Here is a 20,823-nt window from a genome sequence, read left to right on the forward strand (position 1 = left end):
AGGTCGGGCACTTAGATATGTCTGACAGTATGTTGGTGTTGTATGTGGTATTTGGGGAACTCGCTAAGCTTTGTGCTTACAATTTGTTATTATGGTTTCAGGTACTTCCGGTTCGGAAGGGAAGGGTCTGGCTTGATCGCAACACATACACTTGTTTTTTTCCGCAAGATGTGTTTTTGGTATTTTACTATGATAATTGTTTACTCTGGAATACCTTTAAATGTTTGAACAAAGATAAATGAATGTTTGAGTATATATTAAAAATGAAATTGTTACCCTATGATTTTCGGGATGTTACAAATTGGTATCAGAGCCTTGGTTTGAGGGATTCAGACATACTCTTGAGTATTCCTAGACTCAAACTGAGGGTTTGGTGAAATTTTTCATAAAATAAAAGTCTTATCAAAAAGGATTTCTAATCAAAGAAAGGGGTGTGATGCGTCCAGTCGGTCGAGCCCAAGTAAGTGGTTCCCAGAATACTAATACATGTTTATTATGATATATGATATGATTGTGAGAATTGTATGCTAGATTAGGGCTAAGGGTCTGCTCAATATTATATGATAGGAGATATGCCTTTATATGCCTGATTATATGAGCTTTAGAATTTCATGTTGGTAAGGATTCCAAATAAGTGGATATAATGGATTGTTTAGTGTATGCTGTTAGATTTTCCATTGCATGAATGTTGCTTGCTTTGTGCTTTGTGGGGCTCTTAGCAGTGTGGATCAACCACTAAGTGAATATGCTAAGTCGCATGTGGCACGGGTTAAATACTCTCAGAGTGGTTGATCTGACCCTATTGCACAACTTTTGTTTGAGTTCAACCGTTCTAGGGTTGAGTTTTCTACTCGAAGGATTATCTGATCTCTGTTGCATGTAACTGTGTTTATGAGGTAGTTAGTTAACACTAGTGGGAGCTTTTCAACAGCTGAGGGCAGGGTGAGGTCGGGAACCTAAGAGAGCCTAGGATATGTTTTATTGGGTTTAGTGGCGCTATTTAGTGAGTCCATTTGTTTCTACGGCTAATTGAAGGGGAATTAGAAGCGAAGCTGCCCTGACTACCTGAGAATACTAAGAGATGGTAAAGTCAAATTGTATGGCTCTACTTTAGGTACATTCACCATCTAACTTTATTAAGTTCCTATTTATAGATTCTTATTACATGATGTAAAGTTAAATTTTGATGTTTTGCAGAATCTAGGAGAAAGAAGGAAGCTTAAAGGAAAAGTAAGCTGAGTCTAATCATGAAGAAGTGGATTTCGGTCGCATCGTTCGATGATCATATTTTTGAGCTGCTACTTAGGAGTTATGATAGATTGCTTAGGAATATTTAGTAACATAGTTTTCATATGTATTTGCGTTGTAAAGACAAGTTTTTCCGTATTTTATAAATAAATTAAATTTTGATTTTATCTTATTTTACGTACCCTTGCAATGGCATTTGTGAAAATTAGTGTTTATATTTCTATTGATAGCAATGTTGAAAAAGGATTTTATTCTTAGTTATATCGCTTGTGGTAGTGTCATAATTTACCAAGTGAGGAAGAATTCTCATCACCCAAGTTTCAATTGGACAGAAACTTGGAATCATATAATTTGAATTGTGTGATGTATGGGAATCTTGATCCTTGGAAAATTGGGACCGATTCCTTATTCACATATGTATGTGAGTTAAGTGAAAGACTATAGGATCTAGTACACATTGATGTGCACTTGTCATATCCACCACAAAGGATGATAAATCTATGCGTCATAATTTATTAATGGTTCAGTAAATATGGTTATGCTTACAAGTTTAAGTGTAATTCTGATACAATGAAAAAGTTTCAGTATATAGCAGAACGAATAAGAAAAATCAAATTGAACAGAAAGATAAAAGTTTCTCCAATCTGAAAGGAAAGGAGAGTACTTTAGTATCGTGTTTTATGATCATCCTAAGGATTATGGAACCATGTCACAATTGATACTCGAAGTACACCTTAGTACATTTACATGAAAAAGAAGAGAAATAAGGAATTGTTGAAATGGTTAAATCAAGAAAATGAGTCATACTTCGTTCCAAAATCGAGTCTTAGAGTCATACTCTAGTTACTCCAAGTTTTACCTTGAGTGACATGTTCTAAGTAGGTTTATATGTAACATCCATAAAAATCATGCCAAATTTAAACTTTTTAAAACATTTCAAATCCATTAAGTTATTACAATTTGTTTTCAAAATAGTTTAATCATCAGAGTATCCCCATAATCAAATTATGAAAATATAAGGAGATGCACGATCACGCCTTCGCCTTCCCGTGATCATCAGAAGTACCTGAAACATAATCAACAACTATAAGCTCGAAGCTTAGTGAGTTCTCCCAAAATACCAACGTCATATTGATATAACCATATCATATAAACAAACATAACATGCATAATGAGCCATCAATATAATTGGACCGCCTCACATACCATCAGTCTATCTGGACCACTCTCCGGGCCTTCGGCACGTCAGGACCGCCTCGTAGGGCCTTCAGCCCATTCAGACCGCTCGTCGGGCCTTCGGTCTGACTAGTATGCCCTAACCAGGTCTGCAGTCTATCTGGTCCGCCCTGGGTATCTTGAACTATAGCACAAAGCAGTACCTTCCTCAACCCAATCCCCCAAACCAAAAAAACATGTGGACATAAATATCATATGCTAGCTAGCATATACAGATAAGCATACAGATCTACAAATCACTAACATAGCAACCATCCTATGACCAGGATACCGATCTAACAGATCACTAACATAGTAACCATCTTATAACCAAGATACCGATCTAACAGATCACTAACATAGCAACCATCCTATACCCAGGATATAAATCATAAGGGTCGGACTTGGTGCCTTAGACCCTGTTGATATAGTTAGAAGAACTCACCTCACGATGTCGAACTGTAGTGATAAGATCAAACTTCTGAATCACAGACACGAACTCAACCACCTATAACCACCATAGGACCAAGTCCATCAGAATCCCAAATTACCAAAATACCCTCAAAGTCCAACTGGTCAACCCTTGGTCGAAGTCAAAGTCAACAGTCCATGTTGACCCAACTCGTCGAGTTCCGTAAGAACTCAAGAAATCATAAAACGCTAATTGAATCGCCGAGCTTCCAACCAACTCGTCGAGTCCATGCGCGTCCAAATGTCAGGAAAACCCTAACTGACTCGTCGAGTCTTCTTACTGACTCGCCGAGTTCATTCAGAATCAACACATACAATCTTCAACCGACTCGTCGAGTCGACCATACGATTCGTCGAGTCCCTTCAGTCGATTTCTTATCCAGATGTTTTTAAGCTACCCTAATGCTCCATATTGCAGATCTAACCTCCTAGGGCATGGTTTCCACTTAAAGTTGCAAACTTTACATACATGCATGGTCCTAGATGCCAAAACCAAGCCAATGGAAAGGTTTAAAACAAGAAGAAGAGCCTTAGCTTGCTAAATCTGATAACTTTATGGCTATAGGGACTTAGAGGAGTCCAGATCTGAAGTTACAACTTCACTTGTGAGGAAACGATTTCACTTGTAGATTTTAAAGATTAAAGTTAGCAGGTGTGGTGATTGCGTTCTCAAATTCGAGTGTGATTACGACATCCCTTTTCATAGTTTGAATTATGAGAAATGGCAATTAGTTTGAACATTCGGGACTTATTGCTATAGTAAGGCTTAAGGGAGAGGGCATTTATACTTCATTTCGAATCTAAAAATTTAGATTGAAATAGAACTTTGTCATGAACGTATATGAATGTCATGTTGAAATGATTCAACATAAGAAATTCAATATATGAAAATATTATAGCACGAGACTGATTAAGTATCATGTCTTTATGTAAGACATTATGTATCGAATCCCATATGCTTCGGGAATAGGATCGATTGCATATGCTATAATATTTGCTTGTTCTGATTTTTCCAAATGCCTAGCACATTAAGAGGGAAAAAGGACTGGAACCAGGTATGACTAAAGCTGTTAAACAACTGTCAAGGACAATCTAAGGTTTACCGAAGATTGGTTTCTTGTGGACACTTGGAAGTGTAGTAATCGATGGACCATATTGATATAATTCTGAATAGATATGATTCTATTAAGAATGTATTGTCATATGACAGTTATCAAAATGTTCTATAATGGGAGTTCGATATTAAGATCTATGTGTGAGTTAGTAACTTTAATGCAAGAAGGGTGTTCAAGGAATGCTCTTTGAACGTGAGACTTCATTTTTTTGGAATTGTTTGGTAACAAATCTCCAATGGAATGTTTTGTAAGATCATTGGCCAAGTATCTGTGACTTCGGTGCCTTGATATTACAAAAGGATCATTGCATGCAAGCTTAGACTCTAACAGATTATAGTAGTGACAAGAATTTGATATTCTTACACTTGTGATAAGGATTTGGAATTGTGAAATAAGCATCATTGGAAATGTGTTCGATTGATCTATTGCACAAGGAAAGGACCATAGATAAACATAGTGTGCATGCTTGGAGCATGGGATGACTATTGTTTTAATTCGAGTAATAAGTTGATTGTTCGAAACATTATAAAATGAAATAGGGCTAATCAATATGGTGATTCAATAATAAGTGTTTTATTTATATTCAAAAGTTTTGAGACCATATTGGATTAGGTTATTCTTGTGTTTTACTTCGCATGTTTTACTTCCCGAATAATAAGATTATTCAAACATCCACAGTCGATCATACTTTGGAAGTAAGTAATGAGGTAAGACTGTTATGAATCCGACTGTAGATTGTTTAAGTACTTAGACATAGCAAATGTCTGCTGTAGTGTTTGTGAGTACTCCTAAAATAAGAATTTGAGTATTAAATTAAACCCACGCTCATTTGAATCACTTCATGGATTTTATCACGAGTGATTGTGAGACGATAATATCTTATATTCTTGAAACAAAGACATATAGTTGTTGTTTACAACTCAGTTGTACATTGATAATACGTAAATGCATCCGTAACTTGATGTTATAAAACGTAATGTTGTGTGTGATTTGATGAGTAAATAGTACAAGCATATGAGTCAAAGTTTATCCATTCCTTTTACCATATATGGGATAAAAGCGATATTTGTGGGGCCCTTTATGATTTAGTGATGACACCCTAAGCGCTTGGCCAAGCCTGGACTGATTTGATTTATTCAAATTAGTCAGGCGTCATAAATCGGAAGTCGGGAAACAAACCTTGGACAGAGAGAATGATTATAATACATGTCTCATGTCCATACGATATCTTGTAGAATGGAGGAATATTTGATCCCTTATCTAAATGACGTGTTACTGATAAGATCAGAGTTCAACAACGGCTTTTGACAGCTATTATTGCTAGTCATATTTTGAATTCATACTTGCAATAATAGTTATTAGACATATCCAAGTGGGAGACTATTGGATTAGGTGTCTAAGCCCATAACTATAATTGGTATGTACTTGATTTGATTTGTAGCATGGTCCTTTTGGGTTGCCTTCACTCATGCAACTTGATAGGCTGACTAGTGGAGAGAGAGATAGTAGGATTTATTATATGAATAATAAATTAGTACTTAGAAAGATTTTATTAATATATTATAAGATTAATATATTATTTGGAAATCATATTATTAATTAGTAATTAATCAGAAATTAATTTGATATTAATTTTGGTATTAAAGGAATTGATTAATAATGGAGGGACTGTTTTGCAAATCATTGATAGTTGCAAAACGGGGCTGATGGACTCCATAGAGTGGAGTGGACGAAATTTACGGGTAAGACCATAAGATTTCGTCTAAGGGCTATAAAGAGGAGGTCCATGGGCTGCTTAGGCCTTAAGCAGGAATTAAGGTTTCCTCTACAAACCCTAGCAGCCCACAGCTATATAAGGAACCCTCCACTATGGGATTTTCGGCCTATGCAAGCATTCTAAGAGAACCCTAGTCGATTTCCTCATCTCTCCTACTCATCCTTTGCATTAAGTGTTTGTGACTCCATTAGAGGTGCAACACTTGTGGTACTAGGTTTTCAAGAGTCAAAGACTTCCAAGATTCTCTTGTTATTACAATATAACAAGTGAGGTAATCATCTAACCCTAGTTTATACATAGAAATTACAAATTGTATGCTAGTCTATAGGGTTATTGCATTGGTGTTTATATTTGTATGTTCAATAGAGAAAAACTTAGATCCAAATCAATTAGGGTTGCATGATCACATAGGAATGTAGATATGCTCAAAACCCATCAGTATTGGGCCCATACTACTGAAAGCACAGGATCCATACTCGGATCGGGGAAAGTCTTGGAGAATCTAAGAACCTTATGGGAGGAGGTTCAGGTTCTGGCTCCGGCTCAGGTGCATGTAACGAGCCGATTAGCGAGCAGATGCGGGAGTTCATCTCATCGGAGGGTTCTTGTGGTATTTTGGAGATCTTGGATGAGCGCTTGGGAGCGTTCTGTGCTGAGGTTATGGCTATCGTTGGAGCTCACACTCTTTCTTCCATGAGTTTCGTGCTTGTGGAGCTCCTACGTTCTATGGGGAGAGGAACCCCATTTCCAGTAGGAGGTGGTTAGCAGATATGGCTAACGCGTTCTGGATGAGAATCTTCCCCGAGGAGGCGGAGGTCAGATATGTTTCCTACCTTTTGAAAGTTAGTGCATGGGATTAGTGGGAAGAGGTTGGTCATCAGGTGGGTGATGATGTTGTTGATTCTATGTCATGGAAGGATTTCCCGGCCAGGTTCCGAGTTGAGTTTGCACCGGTGATCTAGGTGTAACAATTGTCGTGAGAGTTTCAGGATCTCCTCCAGACTACTGAGACTGTGGCATAAATCACTGCCAAGTTTTGGGAGAGGGCTTTATTGGTTTTGTAATATGCACCATATGAGGAAATGAATAAGGTGAGGTATCATGATATGTTGCGAGATGATATCAGGGAGTTTGTGAGTATTTCAGGGTGCAAGACCCTAAATGATATGATTTCTAGAACCCGAGAGCGGGAAATCGATTTGGAGCACCTTGGGAAGAGGGGGCCAGATCAGGTGCAGGTAGTGGAGGGCCCCGAGAAGAGACCCAAGATTTCGGATTAACATTTGAGGGTCCAGCAAGCCGGAGTCAGTGTAGCACGTGCGGGAAACTGCACGATGAGGTTTTTCGTTCCAGGGGTTTGGACTGCTACAAGTGTGGCAGGGTTGGTCATGTCAGCAGGGATTACCATCAGGGGACAAGCCCGTTATGTTTTCAATGCAACTAGGTGGGCCACAATAAGGCCGATTGTCCGATGTTGAGGGGAGGAGCAGTGAGTGCAGCTGTCCTGACTACTTTGAGGATCATTGATGGTCGTGAGGGTAGAAATGGAGCCTAACAGAGAGGAGTCGGGCATTGCAGTTTCAGATAGGGGAGGTCAGGACTCTAGCAGGAGATATTGCGAGAATGTTATCTTTTTCTTTCTCCTCGGTTTTATCAATATTTATGTTGTTTGGAATCTTGCATCGGTTTGGGTAGGCGTTATCCTTCTTTTATTTATCTGTTTATGTTTGGCTTATATCTTCAAGAATTGCTATATACCATTCACATTTCGTGAATCATTAATGGGTCAGAAGGGGTTGCATCTTGTTGAGTAGGTTTAGTATGTCCAATTGTTATTTTGCTTCTTAGTCGGGATCGGTTCAGGGGTATTGTGTGGAAGGTCTATGGTCAGGATTTAGTGGATTTAGCAATAGTGCTTGGTTGGCTCTTGGGGGTGTCAAGGGAAGTGGTCTATTTCTGAGGTTTTGGTATGAGCATCTATTCAGAGGGCTTTAAGATTTGAGCTTTTTATCATTTAAAGCTTCTGGGGTTATCAGTTTTGCTAGGATTTCAGGGAGTGTTCATCATGGTCTTCTGGGGTTGTGCGGTCTCTTGGGTTTTGGCTAGTAATGGATAACTAACATTGGTAAGTGCGGGTTGTCAGCAGTTCGATCATTGGAGGGTAAGATGGATTGGGAACCCTTCAAATCTTGTGTGTTGTGAGAGCTTAGCTGAATCAAAGTGGGGGAGGACCGTTCATGTATTCAGGAGCAGAATCAGGCCTGAAGTTAGGATAAGTTTCACATCCCCATCGAGGAGGAAGGTGGCCCAAGTGGCCGTCTAGATTGAGGATTGTGCGAGTTGCAAGTTCGGGAAACTTCCTAACGGTAGGTTAGAGCCTTCTTGGTGATGGTTAGCAGGCTTTTGATGGACCCGGGTTGGGGATTCCGATCATGTCTCGAGTTCAGTTTGGGTGCTTGGTCAAATGCATGTTTGACTCTGGGTGTGTTCGAATAGATAAATGAACGGTAAGACCATGAGCGGTGGTTATGGCAAAGTGGGAGTGTTTTAAGACTCCTGGGTGGCTCGTAGCATTCACTAGTTATCCATTAGTGTGGGAGTAATGTAAGAATGCAGGGTGACTCGTAGCATTCACCGGTCCCGATGCAGCGGTGAAAGTGTGACAAATCTATGATTTGGTCACGGATTTCTTCAGATGATTTAGACCAGGGTGGGTCAGTTCGAAAGGCTGTGGGAGGGTCACAACATGCTTGGAATCATAAAATGGTAGGTCGTAGGAGACCGAATATGATGTAAGACTACAATAGGTCTTGTAGCGTTTAGTTTAACATTGAGTTTGGTGACGAGATGGCTCGGGTAATTATTGCCAGTTGAGGCTTTCTTTCGAAAGTCGCATTATCCGACTTTATGGGTGTCTTTTGGCTCATCAACCGGTAAGGAATCCGGTATTTCAGATAGTTGGTAGGCAAGTTAGGACCAAAGAGGTCTTGGTTGCTTTCGGAAAGAAGCTAGGAGGCAGCGTGATGTTTCAGGCAATATTAGTGATTTGGGATTCGTGTGTGTGAAGTAGCTTGTTGTTCAGGAAATGCTAGGTCACTTGCAGTTTGGATTAAATAATCTCAGAACAATTGATTTGACCCTGCTGCGCAGCTCTCGTTTCAGTCTAACCATTACAGGGATGGATCTTCTACTCGAAGGATTATCTGAGCATTCTATAAAGTATAAGTGTTCTACAGTTGTTTATGGTCAGTGAATTAGTTTCCATTGGTAGCATCAAGATAACCAATTGCATGTCTCATTTTAGTCTGTTATTCGATAAGGAAATGGGCATGATTAAGCATGGGCGATCTATTAGGGAGTCATACCAATGTAATTTTTAGGTTTCAGAAAGGTAAAAGTGGTTTCTACAGGGGCTAAGGATTTGTTCTCCTTTGGGTTGGAAGTTTCTGTCTGGGTTCAGTTGTCTTGGGAAGGTCATTTTAGGCTCAAAATTTTCGGTTGTGTTCCCTGGGTTGTTTGGTATGATCTGAGTGTTAGTAAGGAGCGATTTCGAGGACAAAATCTAATTTACGTGGGGGAGAGTTGTAACACTCGGTTTCAAAATTCTTTCATTATTCAGGGTTGTGGCTTAATCGTCAGTTATCATGAGGCTTAGGGACTTGGGGAAGAAAGGATTTGACCCTTTTTGGATGTGGGTACTACAGTTTAAGTGATCCGAGTGTTCGATGGCATTTCGGAGCCCAAGGGTATAATCATAATTTTCTAGTTCGGGCCTTTATGGAATTTGGGCTCTTGTGCGGGAAGTTTTAAGGTAATGGTGAGTCGTTAGAAGCGTAGAGCTTCTCATCAGATTTTCGTGGACATAAAGTTCGTTGGAAACGAGCTTGAGATGAAGGAGTTATGACCGAATGAAGTTCGAGTGTTTTAAATGGCCATCTATGAGTTTTTCTATTTAATTAAATTTAGTATAATATTTTAATATAATAATTGTAATAAATGTAGTAATAATTTAATATCAATTTCATTAATGAACTTACATTTTAATTTCAAAATTCTCAAAATTAAAGCTCATTAGTTTTATTTATTTAAATTTAAAAGATAAAAACATATTTCCATTATAATAATTCATTATTTTTTTATAAATTCAAAATCTCAAATATTTTGATCTTTATATTTAACTTTTTTTTTTTAAATTAACTCATATAATACACGAGTTTCACAATTAATTTTGGGACAAAAGAAAAGATCATTTCTCTCTCTACCTCTCTTTAATTTATTTTTATTTTTTATTTTATGACTTTTGACATGCAATTGGTTTAAACGAGATGATTAGTTGGTTATGAAGATTTATTATTATTATTATTATTATTATTATTATTATTATTATTATTCTAAATTGGTTATCAAAATAACTCAATTCTATATAATATAACTAGTTTATAACCCCTGAGAATCATGTTATAAATTTAATTAAATTACCGTATTAAAAAATCAAAATTATTAATCAGTTATTTTAAATAAATTATTACTTAAGAGATATTTTTTTAGTTATATAAAATTGTAATTATTGACTTAAATAAATACGTAAAGTTATATCACTGTATAATCTGTACTAATTTTATTTTATTTTTTAATCTAATGTTATTAATTTAATATAATTAAAGTGAAAAAAATTAATTTTGAAATTTAAAATGGAGAATCAATTATTAATTTAATGTAATTAGAGTGGAAAATTTAAAATTTGATTGAAATTGATAATTAATAGTTTGACAAGTAACATGATAGATAACATATAATATTAATGAATAGTTATAATAATACCATACTTATCAATATATTCAATATAATAAAATAATGATACAAATAGAAATAATAAAAACAGCGTTTTTATAATAGTATTTAGATTTAGATTTGATCATTAATAAAAACAATAAATAATTGTTATAATGATAACCATAACATACCAATAAACAATATCTTGTGTTTAACCACAACGAAGTAAAAGAAATTAAAATTCAAATTATCCCTATTTTTGGAATAATAAAATATATACATTTAAAAAAGAAAATTCAATTCTAGTAACGTATCCACCAAATTTATAACTTGGTTAAACATCATTTTCAGTCCGTTTAGATTTGATCGAAATCCACAGATCAAATTGTCTTTAAACTAGTTATTCAAACGATTACAAATTTAGAAGCAAATGATACATGCAATTACAAAATTAAACTTTTATATTTTCTTAATATCTAAAGTAAAGCTTTTATCGTATATTATTCTTTAATTCAACATTAAGGACATACATTAATAATATATTTATTGCTTTAAATCATTTTTTATGTAGAAAGTATATATTACTACATATAATAACTATATATTTTATATTTTGTTTAATTAAAAAAAAAAGTATTTTATCATCAAGGTCATAAAAGATTTAATATATATATATATATATATATATATATATATATATATATATATATATATATATATATATATATATATATATATATATACTAATAAATAAAGATAATTTTGACAAATGTCAACTTCTTATTGAATTTGATACATATCATTTTCTTAGAATTTTAAAATTATTTTTTTTCCACTTGTAATTTTTGTATTTTTTTCATTTTTATTCAACTTCCATCTATTAAATGTCACCTTATAGTAAGTAATGTGAATTAATGTATATAGTAAATATTCTATTTATGAATTCATATTTCTATTTAATGAATTCCATTTGTGAATTTATATTAATTAGTTTTATTAGTATAGATTAATTAAGACAAATTACATAAATGGTCCTTCTGGTTTATTCTATTTATTGTATTTATTTCGAAAGTTTGCTTTAAAAAATACTTAATTTTTACACATTCATATTCAACATGATGTTTTTAAATATGATAATATTTTTTTTATTAGTAAAGATTGAACTACACTTTATATTTAACTTTTTTAAGCAACCCGTGTAATACACGGGTTTCACACCTAGTATATATATATATATATATATATATATATATATATATATATATATATATATATATATATATATATATATATATATTCTATTTAACAATTTTAACAGTTTTTTAATTTTTTTTTTCAAATGCGAAGGTTTTCTAAAAAAAACAAAAACCTAGGTGAGAGCTTTTTAGGAGAAAATCAAAAATAAAATTACAAGATTTTTTTTAGAAAAAATAGGATTTAATTCAGAAAATTCCTATATCAGAACTTTTATGATAATAACTTTATATATATATATATATATATATATATATATATATATATATATATATATATATATATATATATATATATATATATAATTTTGTAAAAACATAGTGTATTTTTAATTTTTTATCAATTGGTTTTTGAGTTGTATTACTGTAATAAACTAAAGTGAGAGTTATGTTTTGTACTTACCGCGTTGATTGCATCTATATAAAGGAGCGGTAAACTCTTTATTTGGGCTTCGGATGCACCTTCTTCCTCTCCTTCTGCAGGTAACCAAATCCTTCTTTTTTTTTTCTTCTTCTTCTCTATAAAGCCTCGAATCAATCTTTTCATTGTGCTTGTTCATCGGAATTGTTAGAACCTTTTGTTGCTTATATGCTAATTTTTCCTTATATGGATTTCGCTGGATTGCTTTTCCCCCGTTAATTTCCATTTCTATACACGATTTCCCCTTTAAATGATTCTGCTCCTGCAGATGATTTCAAGCAAACGATTATCAGATGTCTAACTTTTGTGAACAGTATCGAATTTTTTCATGGAGTTGGTCAATTGAGTTGTAAGGTGGTTGGGATGATCTAGGGTTTTGATTTGACATAGAGACATCAATAGCAACGACTTAATTATGAGGTTTTAATAATTTTATTGGTAATTCTCCTCCTTTTTTTCATTTTCGTGCTGTTTATGATATAAAATTTGGGTTTCTTTGTTTCTGTAATTAGTTCTATTATAATTCAAAGCAATTCATACTTTAAAATTAAAAAAATCCAAATGATACTTGTTGATTTATTATATTACATTGGATTTCATTAGGGTTTATATCAAGTTGTAACCTTTTTTGGCGGATTCAAGGAAGGTTTAATGTAATATCCGATTTCCTTTTTTCAAAGATTGTTTTGCTAATATCCTCCAAATGACGAGGTTCTTAACAAGTAATGTGTAGTTCACTTCTTTCCTCTTCTTCTGATCTCATTGAATACACCTAGGAGTCTAGATCTTCTCTGTAACATATTATTCTACATATTTTGATATGTGTACTCTTATTTTATTCAGAGTGAGAGGTTGTTTGTGCTTATCTGCATTGCAAGAACAGATGACAAGAGGAAATGGTGTTGGTGTCAAGGGAAATAAGCGGAGAAAGATTCAGCAAAGAGAACAGGACTCAGAGGAGTCAGATGAGGAATATAATGTGGCTGAAGATGAAGATAGTGATGAGTCAGATGAGTGCTATTCCTTAGATGGTGATGAATCAGAAGAGATATTAGCTGATTTTGGAAAGTCACGGAGGGTTGCTAGATCAAGAAACACCCGGAGGACTTCTGCAGGTAGGAAGGGGAATGAGATAGCAAAGCCTCGTAAGAGGAGAAGGGTTTCTTATACAGGTGATGATGATGATGATGATGATGAAGATGATGATGAAGAGTTTATGTCTTTGGGTAAGAAAGCTAAACGGATAAAGAAACCTAGGGAAAAGAAGAGGGTTTCATATACAGAAGTGGATGATGATGAAGAGTTTATGTCTTTAGGTAGGGAAGCTAAGCGGAGGGAAAAGAAGAGAGTTTCATATACAGAAGATGATGATGATGAAGACTTTGGAGAATTTATGTTTTCAAGTAGAAACCAGAGAAATAAGCCTCGGGAAAAGAAGAGGGTTTCTTATACAGAAGAAGAAGAAGAAGATGATGATGATGCAGGATTTATGTCTTCGGGTAGGGAAAGTAGCCGGATAAAGAAGCCTGTGGAAAAAAAGAGGTTTTCATATACAAAAGATGATGATGATGAGGAGGAGGAGGAGGATGATGATGACTATGCAGAATTTGTGTCTTTGGGTAGAAAGAGAAACCAGAGACAGAAACCTAAGGAAAAGAAGAGGGTTTCATATACAGAAGAGGATGAAGATGATGATGATGCAGAATTTATGTCATCAGGTAAGGAAGGTAAACATGTAAAGAAGCCTAGGGAAAAGAAGAAGGTTTCATATACAGAAGAGGATGATGATGTAGAGGACTATTTGGAATTCATGTCTTCAGGTAGAAAGAGAAGCCAGAGAAAGAAGTGTCACGAAGAGAAGAGGGTAGAGCATGAGGATAATGATGATGCAGAATTTATGTCTTTGGGTAAGGAATGTAACCAGGTAAACAACCCTAGGGAAAAGAAGAGGGTTTCATGTGCAGAAGAGGATGTTGGTGATGATGAGGACTATGCAGAATTCGAGTCCGAGGGTAGAAACCACATAAAGAATAGGGTTTCAGATACAGAAGAGGATGAGGATGATGCAGAATTTATGTCTTCAGGTAGGGAGGCTAACCATATAAAGAAGCCTAGGGAAAAGAATCGAGTTTCATATAGAGAAGAAGAAGAAGAAGAAGAGGACTATGCAGAATTTGTGTCTACGGGTAGAAATAGAACCCAAAGAAAAAAGCTTCAAAAGAGGATTTCGGATACAGAAGCAGATGATGATGATGATGATGGTGATGATGATGCAGAATTCATGTCTTTGGATAGTGAAGCTAACAAGATAACGAAGCCTATGGAATTGAAGAGGGTTTCATATACAGAAGGGGATGATGATGATGATGATGATCTTGGTAATGATGATGATGATGAAGAGTTTATATCTTTTGGTAGGGAAGGTAAACAGATAAAGAAGCCCAGGGAAAAGAATATGGTTGCATATAAAGAAGAGTATGATGATGATGAGGTTGATGATAAGGAAGATAACCAGATAAAGAACCTTAAGGAAAAGGAAAGTGTTTTATATACAAAAGAGGATGATGATAATGATGATGAGGGAGAGTATGCAGGATTTGTCTCTTTGGGTAGAAAGAAGCCTCAAGAAAAGGAGAGGGTTTCAGACACTGAAGATGATGATGATGATGATAGAGAGTTTATGTATCCAGGTGAGAAGGTAAACCAGAAAAAGAATCTTCGTGAGAAGAGGAAGGTTTCATACACAGAAGATGATTCTGACTTTATTTCCACAAGTAACAAGTCAAACCCAATAAATGCCCCTCAAGAAAAAAGTAGGATTTCATCTGAAGAAGACAATCAAGAAGAAGAAGATGAAAACGATGCAGAATTCAAGTTAAGTGAGAGTGATTTTCTTGATGATGAAGACGAAACACCAAAGATGAAAAAACCCGAGAAACCACCACAAAAAAAGAGTATCCGTGGAAGACATAAAAAGACGAAAAAGCCCACAAGGCCAAAACAAAGAAACCCCCGAAAGGTAGCTTCTACCAAAGACAAAAAGACGAAAAAACCCACACCAGAATCCGATTCAGATTTTGTGAGTCCTCCATCATCCGACCATGAATACACCATCTCAGAAGAAGAAAGAGAACAAATGAGAGAAGCAAGAGTATACTGTGCAAATCTAAGAGCTAAATTAAGAAGCTCCTCCTCCCAAAATCAAGAAGAAACCCAAAGAAAAAAATACCCAATAAGAAAAGGTAAAGAAAAGCTAGAAGAAAACACAAAAGACGAAATAGGAAAACAAGTTTGTGGAATCTGTTTATCAGAAGAAGCAAAAAGAACTGTCAGAGGTGTCCTAAATTGTTGTCGCCATTACTTCTGTTTCTCATGCATCATGGAATGGTCAAAAGTGGAATCCCGTTGCCCTTTATGTAAACAAAGATTTTCAACAATCACAAAAGCTGCAAAATCAGACACTGGATTTGACTCAAGAACAGTTGTCATCCCTGTTCCTGAATGCGACCAGGTTAGTAATCTAATTATTTTACTGAAATGCAAGGGTAAAATGGTCATTTATTAAAAGAATTGTTTGTTGTTGACAGGTATATGAGCCATCTGAAGAAGAGTTAAGGGGGTATCTTGACCCATACGAAAGTGTGATATGTACAGAGTGTCACCATGGTGGGGAAGACGCATTAATGTTGTTATGTGACATATGCGATTCATCTGCACATACTTTTTGTGTTGGTCTAGGAAGGGAGGTTCCGGAAGGAAATTGGTATTGTGACGGCTGTAGGCCGACTGTTTTCGGTTCCTTAAATTCATCAGATCCTTTACCACCATCTTCTTCCAGATCTCCCATTCCCGGAGGTTTCGATTTAAACGAATTATATGTTCCCGAAACGCCCCTCACACAACAACAACCTCAATCTCAACAAACACGTGTTTTGGTTTTACCTGAACCTGGTGATTTTACACCTGCTACTACTTTAAGAGATAGGAGGAGAATACATCGCCAAATACATCATCGGTTTTTGAATAATAACAGAATGAATGATTTAGTGAATCGAAATGGAGGAAGAACTTCTTCTTCTTCTGCTTCAGGGATTAGGTTATTTGGGTCTCAACTTGATCAACCTCAAAGTCAAAGGGACAATCATGTTGGTGTTGGTGCTGACGTGTCATTGGAAGGTGAACATGGTGGGCCCGGTTTGGGTTTGGGTTTTGATTCGAGATTGGGATTTGGACAGCTCCACCCTTGTACAAATAGATCCAGCATTGCTTCTGATGCATGCAGAGAGGTGAGTCTAAGTGCTAAATGCAAGAAAATAGCATCCTACTTCTACTTTTTTTCTTTAACTAAGTTACATTTTTGGTCCTTGAGCGTAACTGATTTTTGCAATTTTGGTCCCAAAAAGTTTTCTCTCGCTATTTTGGTCCTTATTTGAGGTTCTTGTAACATTTTTGGTCCTTGTTCCATATAAAATGCAACTATTTTTTGTCTTTGAGTAAAGCTGATTTTTGCAATTTTGGTCCTGAAAAGTTATTTTACGTGAGACAAGGACCAAAAACGTTATAAAAACTTTGAATAAGAACCAAAATTGCAAGAGAACTTTTTGTGACGAAAACGGAAAGAATCAGCTATACTTGGGGACCAAAAACGTAATTTACTCTCTCTTATTACGGTTTGAAAAATCCAAATATAGTTTGAAAATTGCTTTCTATACGGATGAAATTGTTATAATTAATTGGGTAGATTTTTCAAAATAATATCAAAGCTTTGATGTTGTCATGAAAATTTCATATTTTTGTAGGTTGTGGGACCCTCGAGAACATCGCAAGGCGGTTTTCATGCACCATATTAACTATATTATTATATACAGCTGTCAAAGCTCAAATTTACTTGAAATGTTTTTCAAAAGCTGTATAAAAAAAAAACAACCATTATTTTTCCCAGTTTGATTACCCTCCCCAACCACCAAAATTCATTATTCTGTTTATCATTTAACACCATTTATACAGGTCAACCATTTTGATAAATATCTCATGTGTACGTCGTGCAGTGGAATTTGTACCTTGTCCTCAGTTTTATATCTATATTTTAATATGGAAAAGACCTACCAATAATCCATCTCAAAAGTAGTTGTACACTTGTGGCTATAATTGAGCAGTTGAAACTTGAAAAGTAGTGAAGTTTTATAAAAATGGGTAATGATTGATGAATGTGACAATATTATTGGTCATGTTCATAAAGTTTTCTATGCTATTCTGTGCAATAGGGTTGGGCGCTATTTGAATAAGATAATGCAAGGGTACTTTTTTAGATTTTAAAAAGTAGTAAGGTGGTTATTAATTTATTCTATAGGTTTATATAAAAAGTTAAATGATATAAAATAAATAATGGTTTGATAAAATATTGTGTTTTAAAAAAATACTTAAAACTGATTGAATTGAAGTTTAAGATTGTGGTAATTTTGGATTGTTGCGTTTTAAAAGTTATAATCACAAAAATGATAAAAAATTGAGATATGACTCGTAAATAAATAAAAATTTGTCGAAAAATTAAACAAAAATGGATGGTTTTATCATTTGACCATCTTTGTAATAATTTATTTTTGGATGAGTTCGTTTAGCGAAATTGCTTCTATATTGGTATCCATTACATTTTTCTAGATAAAACCAATAAACATTTTCTTTCTTAAAATGATGTAATTTAGACTAAGGGTGTGCACGTTGCGGTTTGGTGCGGTTTAAAATCAAAACTTCAAACCGCATCACATGTGCGGTTTGAGATTTTCGGAAACCGCAAAACGCACCGCGAAGGTTCTAAACCGCATTATGCAGTTTTGTGCGGCGCAGGCGCTTTTGATGCTGTTTGTGTTTTGATAATAACATTCGAGAATATAGATAAAAGTATATTTCATTTTTGTTTACTTTTTTTGATATGATCAAAAGAGCATAAATAGAAAAACTCTTTTTTTTGGTCTCTACTATACTCCATCGAAGAGACAGGAGGTATAAGTTCTATTGTCTTTTTCTTTTCATGTGTACCAATAGAACACCGAAAGAAAAAATAATCATAGAAGCCATTTATTAATATTAAATATAATGTTTTTAATTCAAGAAACAATATAGAATGAACAAGTTGTATATACGACCAAACCTATGTTCTAATTAGAAAATTATAATTATACCATTTCTAAGTAAGAAATCTATGATTAATCAAAATCTTGGTTTATTATAATCAACATTCCGAAATCTTCTTATATTCCCAGGTAACTTGATGTTTTTAATGGATATATATATATATATATATATATATATATATATATATATATATATATATATATATATATATATATATATATATATATATATATATATATATATATATATATATATATATATAGAGGTTCAAATATAAATATTTTAACTAAGTATTATATTATTGTATACATAAATATGAACCAATCAAATTAAATAAAAAATTAAATAATTAAATAAATAAATAAGGATAATTTAATCATTTGTTTAATAACTTCCAAAAATAATCCCTATTGTCTCCAAAAATAATCCCTTTATCTAAAAACAGATTTTGAAAACCCTAAATTGAACAAATTGACGCCAGCGACTTTGTGGGTTGCCTTTCATCGTCTTCTTCATAGAGCGGTACCATGCCCAAACGCGATTTCTGCGGTTTTTTTTTCAATAAGAACCGATTTCTACAAAGGGCATTTCCGGGACATTTCGATCGATCGCAAGGGGGGCTGAGAAAGCGACTTCGGTCCTCGTCTTGGCATCATCAGGTCAAAAGAACATCGATTAAAGGAGGTCATGTGGTGGTGAAAACTGAGCAACGATTGGGGAAACCGAAGGTAGTTTATGCCACCGGCGATCGTCGCAACTAGGGGCTTCTTCATCAGCTTCCTAATTGATTTCACAACCAGCAATCACCGAGCCACCATCGCCATCCATCACCATCGTCTTTGCAATTGCCGTCACAACAAAACGTGATTCGATTTTACAACCACTAGTAACCAGACACATAAAAGTGATTTGCAAGGCTTTAAGCCAGCAAGTATACTTCACAGAATCGATCTTCAAGAATTCCGCAACAACACAAAAATTGATGATCTAGTACGCTGTCCTTTAATACGCTTGACATATTTTGGCAATTTTTATTTTCTTTATTGTAGACATCATTTATTTATATGGTTTTCCATATGGAGGAAATAGACTCATGGTTGAAGGGAATGGTTCTGCCAAAGCAATCATAATTAGCCAATTCACAAACTTTCTTGAACTATTCTTTGCAAAAGGTAATATTATGTGTTTCAGTTAAGCTATTTCTTTTGATACTTTATGCAAAAATGATGCTTTATAAGCTTATGGCACCAAAAGATGTATTTGAAAATATAAAATGTGGTGCATGTTTGACACTTAGATTCAAACATTGAATGGTGGAAATTTGCAGAGTAGCGTGTCATGTATTTAATTCTATTTAAGTTGGATTGATTATCTTGTCCTTTATTTGCTGCTTCTCAATAGGAAACTGGTATACCCGTTATAACATTATTTCAATCTTCTAATGCTGGACAAATTACAAATATTTTTCATATGATATCGGGTATCCCAAAAGTTTACTTGGATATTTTTTGACAGATTTATGCATGTTCTACTGATTTATTTGGATACTTTTCCAACAGAATGCATACAATAATTGAATCTTGAATTCCAACTCTATCGGAATGGAATCACGAATTCCAATTCTGTTGGAATGGAATATGAATATTTTCTCACTGATTTATGCATGTTCTACAATGATTGGTTATTGGTTTTGGTGCAATTCACAAGTCCACATATTTTTCCAAAGGAATTTTGTTTTTTATTTTTTATTTGCTAATACGTTATTGGATTCTAAACTACAATTGAATTTGTTTTCACAGAAGTTGATGCTTGAAGAACGGACAAAAAAATTGAAAATGTTTCTTAGCAACATTATTCTTTTAGAATGAATTAGTGTATTTGTTAGATTTTGATGTTTTTTTTCCCGATTTGAAAGTTTTTTAGTTTTATGCTGTAAAAATAAATGTAATTCTTAGCAATTGTTACACGTATTCTATAAGAATTAATGTAATTTTTGTTTTAATTCTTCAATTGATGGTTCGAGAATTTTGTTATTCTACAAGAAATTTTTAAAGTCCTGATCAAAAAATATGTTCAAGAATATTTTTATTATTTTATGGTTCAAGAATATTTTTATTTTTGAACATACTCAAACATATTCTATCAGAATGTACAAACTAAAAACCTTATAATTTGTAAAATCGGATTTTAAAAATTAATAGAATCTTTGATCCCTTAAAATATGCAAATTTCCTTTATTAAATTTATGTTAACCGACTAAAATAGCCTTCTAGTTAAATTAGATGGTATTTTTCAATCATATTTAATTAAATAATATGTATTAATCACTTTTTTAAAATAAGTAAAATGATTGGCCCACATTTATGCATACAATAACACAATAATTACTTTGAATAGAATAACCTAAGCATATATATA

At 34.2% G+C, this 20,823-nt stretch overlaps 1 protein-coding gene and 1 long non-coding RNA gene across 4 annotated transcripts; both read left to right on the forward strand.

Moving 5' to 3' along the window:
- Positions 1 to 12,270: 12,270 nt before the first annotated feature.
- LOC111921162 (uncharacterized) lies at positions 12,271 to 17,326 on the forward strand. 3 transcript variants are annotated; one of them, XM_052765263.1, is made up of 5 exons: positions 12,317 to 12,335; positions 12,542 to 12,711; positions 13,117 to 15,784; positions 15,861 to 16,559; positions 17,073 to 17,326. In XM_052765263.1, exons 3-5 carry the CDS (start codon positions 13,157 to 13,159, stop codon positions 17,121 to 17,123), a joined length of 3,378 nt encoding a protein of 1,125 aa, XP_052621223.1. In that variant the 5' UTR covers positions 12,317 to 12,335; positions 12,542 to 12,711; positions 13,117 to 13,156; the 3' UTR covers positions 17,124 to 17,326. The 3 variants fall into 3 exon arrangements, with proteins under 3 accessions (XP_023772512.1, XP_052621223.1, XP_042752549.1); XM_042896615.2 differs by lacking the exon at positions 12,317 to 12,335 and adding an exon at positions 12,877 to 12,995 and having other exon boundaries at positions 12,351 to 12,711; XM_023916744.3 differs by lacking the exon at positions 12,542 to 12,711 and having other exon boundaries at positions 12,271 to 12,335.
- A 1,395-nt stretch (positions 17,327 to 18,721) lies between these two features.
- Positions 18,722 to 20,415, forward strand: LOC128127037 (uncharacterized). The gene is made up of 2 exons (XR_008225090.1): positions 18,722 to 19,577; positions 20,205 to 20,415. It is a non-coding gene; the product is annotated as an uncharacterized LOC128127037 (long non-coding RNA).
- Positions 20,416 to 20,823: the final 408 nt, after the last annotated feature.

Source organism: Lactuca sativa, chromosome 7 (genome assembly GCF_002870075.4).
Source record: "Lactuca sativa cultivar Salinas chromosome 7, Lsat_Salinas_v11, whole genome shotgun sequence".
NCBI classification, from domain to species: Eukaryota; Viridiplantae; Streptophyta; class Magnoliopsida; order Asterales; family Asteraceae; genus Lactuca; species Lactuca sativa.

What these genes read in the sequence shown, in the direction of transcription:
- LOC111921162 (XM_023916744.3), top strand. Translation starts at nt 13,157, where the DNA reads ATGACAAGAGGAAATGGTGTTGGTGTCAAGGGAAATAAGCGGAGAAAG. An exon ending in CTGTTCCTGAATGCGACCAG is followed by an intron (nt 15,785 to 15,860) that starts GTTAGTAATCTA and finishes TGTTGTTGACAG; the next exon opens with GTATATGAGCCATCTGAAGA. An exon ending in CTTCTGATGCATGCAGAGAG is followed by an intron (nt 16,560 to 17,072) that starts GTGAGTCTAAGT and finishes ATATTTTTGTAG; the next exon opens with GTTGTGGGACCCTCGAGAAC.